The sequence below is a fragment of the Eufriesea mexicana genome, unplaced genomic scaffold (assembly GCF_001483705.2).
Source record: "Eufriesea mexicana isolate 0111107269 unplaced genomic scaffold, ASM148370v2 scaffold124, whole genome shotgun sequence".
Classification (NCBI taxonomy): Eukaryota; Metazoa; Arthropoda; class Insecta; order Hymenoptera; family Apidae; genus Eufriesea; species Eufriesea mexicana.
This window is the reverse complement of record NW_016908357.1, coordinates 3828830-3837638: the sequence shown is the minus strand read 5'-3', so window position 1 is coordinate 3837638 and position 8809 is coordinate 3828830. Positions and strand designations below refer to the sequence as shown.

The 8809-nt window shown below is 39.5% G+C and overlaps 2 protein-coding genes across 2 annotated transcripts; both read right to left on the bottom strand.

Moving 5' to 3' along the window:
* Nucleotides 1-453: 453 nt before the first annotated feature.
* SIFa (neuropeptide SIFamide) lies at nucleotides 454-1926 on the bottom strand. The gene is made up of 3 exons (XM_017911187.1): nucleotides 1897-1926; nucleotides 1152-1306; nucleotides 454-630 (listed from the first exon to the last, which is right to left on the bottom strand). The coding sequence occupies exons 2-3, from the start codon at nucleotides 1279-1281 to the stop codon at nucleotides 539-541; spliced, it is 222 nt and encodes a 73-aa protein (XP_017766676.1). The 5' UTR covers nucleotides 1282-1306; nucleotides 1897-1926; the 3' UTR covers nucleotides 454-538.
* Nucleotides 1927-3784: 1858 nt separating this feature from the next.
* LOC108555477 (uncharacterized) lies at nucleotides 3785-7769 on the bottom strand. The gene is made up of 2 exons (XM_017911131.1): nucleotides 7660-7769; nucleotides 3785-6209 (listed from the first exon to the last, which is right to left on the bottom strand). The coding sequence occupies exon 2, from the start codon at nucleotides 6207-6209 to the stop codon at nucleotides 5508-5510; it is 702 nt and encodes a 233-aa protein (XP_017766620.1). The 5' UTR covers nucleotides 7660-7769; the 3' UTR covers nucleotides 3785-5507.
* Nucleotides 7770-8809: the final 1040 nt, after the last annotated feature.

Genomic DNA, 8809 nt, shown 5'->3' with positions numbered 1-8809 from the left:
CGGAAGAGCACATTCTTCGAATCCATCCCCAGTGTTTAGACAGAGATTCTACATAGAATCCAGGGATCATAAGTTGGGAGAGAAATTTATTCCTAGAATATCATACTTGTGATTGATATTGAAATATTCGTATCAAAATCAGGATTAAAATATTTATTATTCTCATCGTTATTTGCCTCCACGTGCTATTAAAGTAATCGAAGCAAATTATTATCGACGTTCATGAGAATTCGAAAATAAAAATTGTATATAGGAATCAGGAGTGGATAAATTATAAGAATTTTAAATTTGTATCAAGACACATCGAAGTTTATTATACGAGGAACATTTACAGAATCATATGGATTAATCGAGATGTAAGTCTTATGATTACAAGAGGACGAGTGATCTGGACGATGCGACGAATTTCAAAGCGCCAGAGGGATCTTTGAACGAGAGATTAGCGTAGGAGGATTCGCTGTTGCACGCTGATAAGTTAATAAAGCTGTAGACATTAGCATTCGACGCATCCAACCGAATCCTGGGCAGCTAGGACTCTTCAGATCGAGTCCTGGCGGGAGAGCCAGGCGTTGCAGGTTTCGCTGACAGATTCGCAGACAGACGACATAGCCCGGCTGGTGATCTCGTAATCTATGAAAAATGACAAGCAATCAAAATCATTCCTGCTACAAATCGTTGAACAAAGCGAAAAAATAACTCCGAATTTTAATTTCGAATAACTATAAAACAGTATGCCTCGAGTGCATGCATACTAGCATCAACGAATCGAATGAAGAAAATTTAAATATTAAAATGAAGAATAACTGAAAGTATATGTGTAGTGTACTATGTAGTACAGTATACTATAGCGTGTATGAGAACCAAGGAATCACATAAAATAAATATCCTTGCATTAAAAAGAATTTTAAATACACATTGGGATCCATGGTTCAGATAAAAAGATTTAAATAAGTATTTTAATTAAATTGAGAAAATTTATATATATAAATAAATATGAAATAATACAGTTGTAAATGCAGGAAGGCAAGAATTATCAAATTGGACTACTGAAAATTTCAGTAGAAATATTTCTCAAAAAAGAAATTATAAATGATAAGAATTTTCCTGATTTTCGTGACATTATTCATGGATCACGTGTATTTTAGTCTCACCGGTGATGGTGCTGGATCTCTTGCCGAAGATGCTTCCGTTGAAAGGAGGCTTCCTGTAGGCGGCGTCCACGCTGATGGCGAGGACGAAGAGGACAGCAACGATGGCGAGGACGAGACGAGTGGAGACCATTTTGGAGGTTTTGGTTTGCGAGGTGCTTGAAATTAAGGAACCAATTAAATAAGAAAACTAGAACGAGGAGAATGTCTAACATATGAAAAGAATTTTGAAAACCTTCCAAGAATTTGTAAAAGGATGATGAAAAGCGTTCTTCTGGAAAATGGCCGGTTTACTTACAAATGCGGAAGACGATGGAACGTGTACGATAGTTGGTCAGCAAATGATGCAAATAAGGCAAAATCTTGGAGCTTTTATACCAGAGAAATGGACTGAAGACAAATGTCCCTATCAAATGCAGATGGCCTACATTATTCGTAAGCGAACTCATCGAGGAGTTGGTCCAAGAGCGTATCGACTCGGCGAAATGTTAAAATTCTATATATCGCGACCATGATTGACTGATGTAATGAAAAAAGTAGGTAACATTTTGCTTCTGAGTAAATGTGGAATATTAAAGCTGGATGAGAGAAAAATTTTTAGAAAAGGAGCACGTGAATTTCGATTTTTTCAAGACAATTTGGAAATATTTCGAGAAATGGTTAGTACTACATTACTATAGCAGAGTGTACAGAAGTATTACATGGAATAATAAAAATTTTTCTCACGGTGTTGGGACTGTGGTCTTACCTTGAGTTGGAAGATGTCTTCTCCAAAGGAAGGGTAGCTGTGTTCTGCTGTTTTCGCAAGAAGGCTCGGCTTTTATAAGACGCCAGAATGTACGTCGTGATACGTGGTGTAATACGGTTATAGAACAATGTTACAAGCTATCATGAACAGAACCTAATTACGGCTACCTTTGATTATACTTCTGTCTCAGGGGAAATAAGCTACCTATTTGCGACGGAAAAGAATAGTATATCAATATAAACATAAAACTATACTATATTATAAGGATGTAAGGATGTTTTCAATGGTGTAAATTATTACTTTGTCAAAGTTTAGCATACGGTTATTAAAAGTACTATTATACAAGTAATTTTCTTTATATTATTAACATAGGTAAATTTGGGAAAATTTCGCATGATTCTCTGTGAATTTCGAAAAGAAATTTGTTAGAGGAGATTAATTTCTTTTTAAATATCGTAATATTTGCATGAGGGGGTAATCTGCATCAAATTTCACAGCTGGATAAAATTTTAGTGGAATTCTTCATTATCAATTGTCGATTAAACGATTCCTATGTATACCTACGTCTTTCTATACTACATACTGATGAGATAGAAGACTATCCTATAATGATAATGTGCTACACATATTATATCTTCAGTAGGTAAACAGATCTCTTCTGTTACAATATGCTTCAAATAATTTTATTTCAAGTAAAATTATATTAAGAAACTTTTATTAATTCTCATTTAGCCATTGGAAATTAGCCTTTCTTTATTTTTGTATCTTTCAATAATTTTTTATATGGTTACTATGACCATCTGTCAACCCTACTGTCAACCCTAATGACTGTCAGTCATTAATTACATAATATTAAAATTTTTATAAAAGGACGTATAAATTATTACACGTATTCTTAAATAAATTATAAACAATTTAAATTTGCACTAAAAGTCAATAAATTATTAATTATAATAATATAAACGTTAGAGACTCTTTGAAACATCGTTAAAGTTCGTGAATATTCGTTTAACTGCGGTAAAGTTGTATAATCTATATAAGCACCGCGAATATGCAGGAGAGGTTAGTCGTCTGTCAGCATTTGTGGGGAGTACGTCTAAAATTAAAATCAATTAATTAATTAATTTAAATTAAATTATGTTCTTCTTATTGATTAATTCTTTTATAATACGTTATTATTTATTTACACTAGGGTAATTAGTGTTTATTACAATTTATTAATTTTTCTTATTATATATTTTTTATTGACACATTATGTCAATTTCATTTTATAATAACTTTTAAAAAGAATATTTAACAATGATTTTTAAACATAATTGCAGCGTTTGCATAAATTCTACTGTCAAAATTGTCATTTTGTGTTAGGAAAATATAACATGAAAGGAGGTAGTTCACTGAAACATTTATTTCTCGAATTTCAAGCCATTGACGTCATTTTCCAAGAATTTAACAAATCCAAATTTTACAATCTTTGCATAAATCCTGTTACAAAATTTGCGATTGCGTTTTATTATCGACGGTAGATAATGTCGATAACTAATCTTCAGACATGTACATATCTACAGATACTAAAGAGGAAACTGACATAATCCCATCATTTTATTATTCCTTTTTCGTTAATTATTTCATAATTTTCAACCTTGAGAACGTTTGATATTACTACCTCTAAATTACAAATCTTTCTTAAATATTCTCACTTCTTAGTTAAACAAATACACAAAATAAAAGTGTTAAACAATTAAAATAAAATAATAAACAATTCAACGTGTAGAGTATGATATTCTTTATTTATCGTATGACAAAACATAATGCGAATATTGTTCACTTACATCATATATATACACAATGTACAATCACGAACATAAATAATATAAATTTATTAGCGACACGGAATAACTTGTATATTTACGACCGAGTAAGCCTTTGAGCGTAAAATTCGTTACCCTAACATACATAACTTATTTAATCTAATTCCAAGATTGCCTTCTGGCAGCAGCCACGCATCTCAATTTCCCATACCATAATACAACACCTTACGATATCGACACGAACAACCATTAAATCGCACGAATTATATCCTAGATTTGTAAATTGGTACCCCAAAGTTTCGACTGCTCGACATTATCGTCGGCCATAGGAAGCCTCCCAGATATATTCGTAGGAATATTTACAAAGCAGTTATTCCACTTACAACTACACGTTAGCCCAGATAATAAATTGCTGAAGTCGAGTCTTTCGCGCATTTCTGACTAATACTTTGTTAATGTTTCGATGTGCAGGTCGATCCTCGCTGAGGAACCTGTTCCCTCGGTTTACCGTGCTTATTGCAGGATATCGTGGCGTGGCAAATTGCTCTTTAACTGTACTCTTCCTGACAGACGGATGCATAGGTCGAAATTGCGCGAAAGACAAAGTTTGCATCGCAAAGGCATACTATCTACGTCTTATTGTCGCGTCACAACGTTTTTCGAACGGCATCTATACAAATAAACGGATCCACGTTATTTCCCAGCTCGGGAGAGATCATCGATCATTCAGGACCGTGGATTTCACCCGACTGGGACGTGGTCGCGTTTGAAAATAATCGCTTAAACAACAACTACCAATACTCTCATGCTTGCATTGTTCTGCTCGACCTGTCGGATTGTTCCGTCATCCTCGAGGCTCGATCGCACGCGTATCAGCAAGGAGACTACGAAATTGGAAGACATGGATCTTGTGTTTCGTTTCGCTTAACGAACAGCTTAATAGTTAACTTATGACAGCTTATCGAGTACCACGGTCGTGTAAAAGATTACCGGCTACGATTAGAAGTCTTAGGAAACTAGGCATAGTGACTCGTCGATGCACGCGTTTGCAGCATCGCGGCCACGTATAAATACTATTTATTGCATAATACACACATCGCTCGTCGGTGTCCCGTTCACACGCCTCGAGAAGGAACAATGCTCGCGGAATGATCGTGTGTCCTCTGGTTCTCCACGCTGTGCACCGTTGTGCGAAGGAAGTGTCATTCTTGCATCGTGAAACGGCGCGATAGCTCGCTGCTGACAACGAAAATCCCCTTTGTCCCAATGAAAACCCCAATTGCAGTCTGATAAAAGCTTTCCCTTGGACGTTAAGCTTCCTCGTTAAGCGCGTGAACCGGACCCAGCGTCTAGAAGAGTCTTAAGCCTAAGGAAGCAATTAAGCTATTCGACGACCCGCACGCCGATAATCTCGTGGCTAAATCATCTCGAAAATCTTCCCCCAAAGTGTCTCTATTTACTCTATTTTCGTTGATCGATGGATCCCTGACGGGTTCGAAAATCGTCATCTGATAGGCAGACGCGAAATTCGCTTCTGTCAACTCCGTGACACACATCTCGCGGGATTGCGTACGAACGAATGGTCACTTGATCGATGAGAGACTCACGAAGAGGATTATCGACGCGTTGATCGAGAAAGGAAGATATAGAATTGCGTTTAGGTATCGTCAACGGAAACAGACTGACCTTAAGACTATCCGGTATTAAGACTACCTGGTACCATCGCACCGACTAACCTACGAGATATGTAAATTCGTGAATCTCTGCTCCTTTCATCTTCATTCACCCAGAAGCCAGTCCTCTTCATGGTACAATGTCACAATTGCAGGCGTTGGCGCCCTGGCCGCTGTCACACTGGGCCATGCACCACAGATCCCAGTCGATGGTCGCGTCGTCCACGTCGTTATGCTCGTCCACACGAGAGCCGGGATCCGAAATCTCGATGACTTCGTCCTTGGACTCTGCTCTGCTCGATGGATCTTCCCCTGCTTCGCCGATCTTCGCGATGGCTTCGAAAAGAGCCTTCATCTCTGGCCCTTGCTGACCTCGGTCGTCAGCCGGGACCATGGGTCTGTCTTCTTCGTCCTTCCTCAACATACCAAACTCTTCAGCCTTCTTCGACCAATCTCTCTCGAACTTCTGCACCCTCCAACGATCCTCCTCGAGGTCTCCCGTTTTGACATCGTCTATGTCTTCACAGGTGCAACCGTGACGCCGGATGAGCGACTGTCTGAACACGCGACAGACCTCGGTGTCGTCGAAGAACGGGCTCTCCGACGAGCCAGCACCATGGTACGGGGTGAAGCAGAGCCTCAGGAGACGTCGGATCGGCAACCGGCCTCCGCTGGACTGAAGGACGAGTTTCAGCTGGTGCTCGCAAACTCCCGTGCTCTCGGGGCTGGTGTTCCGTGCACGGCACAGACGGACGCATGCGTGGTCGACCGGATGCGCGGCCACCACGGCCAACAGTAACGCCAGCAACACCCACCGGGGTAGAGGCGTCATCTGAAAGTGATGGCTAATCAATACGAAAGCAAACGAGGAACTCGCCGCGTTCCGATAGTCGCCGGAGGAGGCATCGGAGGGATTGGTTATGGCAATCGGGAATTTCCTGCAGACCGTGGCCGTTCTTTCTCTTCACGGTATGCCTCGTTGTATACAGGGTGACTCGCGCTGGATGGCGGGTAATATGGAGCAGGTAGCTCCAGTAGTAGAGTGGAAAATATGGAGGGTTGGTTCTAAGGGTACTTTTGGGGGCTGGGATTATTTCTCGGGCACAGTTGGTGAACAAAATTGGTAAATTGTGGATATAATATGATCTATAGTTGGAACTTTTATGGAATGAAAATTAAATTGGAGTATTACGAGAATACTGTGATCCTCCAGTAATAAATGTTTGACAGAGGTACAGGTACTTGTGTTCTTCTACGAAAAGGTGATTTCTCATTTTCGATGAAAATTCCCGTTTTATGTTAATTCTTTATAGAAATTAGATTCGTTTATTATAGGACACACTGTATTCCAAGATCGGTTCGCTCGCGAGGGTAATAATTCTTTATCGAATACGACCTCGTACAGAAATTTTTGGGGAAGGAGTAGATATTTGTGCGTTTCTGTAGAATATCGGTAACGTGTATTTATCGAATAACAGTTAGATTCGTGTATTACGGGACACACTGTATCCCCGAAGTTCGTTTGGCACGCGGGACGAGTAATACCAGGATCTTGGTATCCGTTATCGGTTTTGGGTGCCGTGTGTCGATAACTGGTCCCGTCGTTTCGAGTTAAGAACGGCAAACTTTACTATAAATTCCGCTAATTGTTGGCAGGAGCTTGTACTTTCTTAGGTAATCGGCTTTACTTCGCCAGGCCACCGAATTGCTTCCTACTTTTTCCCGAATCGAGGATTTACGGGGAAATACATTCGACTCGACGAATTTTCTCGATTTCAGTCGACTCCACGCCCGCGAGACGATTCTTGGATATATTTTATCGTTCCTCGTCTTATTGCCTAATCTTGCCGAGCTGCTTCGATTAAAGCGACAACAATGCGCGCGTCAATTACCCACGAGGGTACAGAAACGATGCACCAGTTGCTTTTCCGAGCGAAACAACGAAAGGGATAAGAATAATCGGCAAATGGAGGCTGTTTCGCGATCACGGTGCCAGCATCGAAATTCGCGGCTTTGTGTCGCAAACATGTCACCCAGAAATTGGAATTCTCCCCTGACAAAGGCTCCCGTGAACTTATTTCGCGAATCAGGACATCCCCTCTTCCCATCCTCCTTATTATAAAAATTGGAACACGATGGGGTTAGGGAACGTAGGTTAAAACAGCTTTCTCGTCGGCCTATCGATGCGTCTGTCAATGACGATAAATTCGATTTCCGATAATTACAAAATCCTAAATAATATTTAATTTGAAGGATTATAGAGGCATTATAAAACCACTCACCTTTCATATGAATCAGAAGCCAGGAAATATCTGTGCAGCTCCTAGAGAGAGCCACAGCGAGCTGGGCTCGCGAAGCGGACAGAAGGCTTTGCAATCTTGCACGGCACTGGCTCAACTGATCACTGGCAGTATATACAGCATTAAGTGTCATTGGCTGTGTCAACTGGTACAATCTGATTACGCACAAACGTATCCAGAGAGCGCAGTGGAAGATAACACGGTGAACACTTTTCAGTTCGAGTTCCGCTCTTTCGCCAAGGGTTAATGGCCGTCAGAGGAACACCCTCCCGAAAACTTATAAATTTTGTGCACCTGTGTACATCGCAAATACCTTCTTCGGTTATCCATAAAAACGCAAATGTATTCCTTAAATATCGATTCGTGGAAATTTTTCGATCTCGCTGATAAGGATACTCGAAGACACCTCGATCTCTTCGTAGTCGAATTTGTAACATGAATACAGTTGTAAAGATAGGGAACGAGTGCATGGACGAGGTAGATTAAAGTATTCGTATCGTGTGCCAATGTTAAACTATTACGAGGTCTGTAATGTCTGTAATAAAGTTAATTAGTCGATGGTTAATGAGTACCGATTGGTATTTATTAAATTTATTATTTAATTATGTTTATTAAATTTCTTAAATTTTTATCTCTATTGACAGTGGAAGATACCTTGAAGCAATTTTATCTTCAGTTTCGAGATGGTTTCTCCATTTGGGATTAGACGAATCCACACCATAAATGAAATTTTTGATCACGCTACTTAAAACCTTCTCGTCGATGAAATCTTATCGTGAGATGCTGATAAGGTTAATCGGAGACGCAGCAGAAAGGTGTTAGATGTTCGTGATAATATGAATGAAATAATGTGTATTTCTGACCCCAACATTTTCTTCGATGTTACAGACAGAATTTCTCATTTCGACACAGGAATTTGCATCCTCGACTAATAAAAATCTCGCGGGACTGCCATTATAGAAAATAAAATAGGATGAAATAAAAATAAAAAAGGAAGATAGTGCCGAGATAAACGTGCAAAAGCATGGAATTTTGCAGGTTTTCGATCTGGGTTACTCGAAATTCCACGAGACAAACGAGCGGTTATCCGGCTCCATGAATATTCACGTTCACGCGTAACCCTTTCGCGTAT

Bases quoted from the DNA above. Each gene is read 5' to 3' on its own strand.
- SIFa (XM_017911187.1), bottom strand. From the start codon at position 1,281: ATGGTCTCCACTCGTCTCGTCCTCGCCATCGTTGCTGTCCTCTTCGTC. The intron at 631-1,151 runs GTGAGACTAAAA...CATTTTTCATAG, and splicing joins GAGATCCAGCACCATCACCG to ATTACGAGATCACCAGCCGG.
- LOC108555477 (XM_017911131.1), bottom strand. From the start codon at position 6,209: ATGACGCCTCTACCCCGGTGGGTGTTGCTGGCGTTACTGTTGGCCGTG.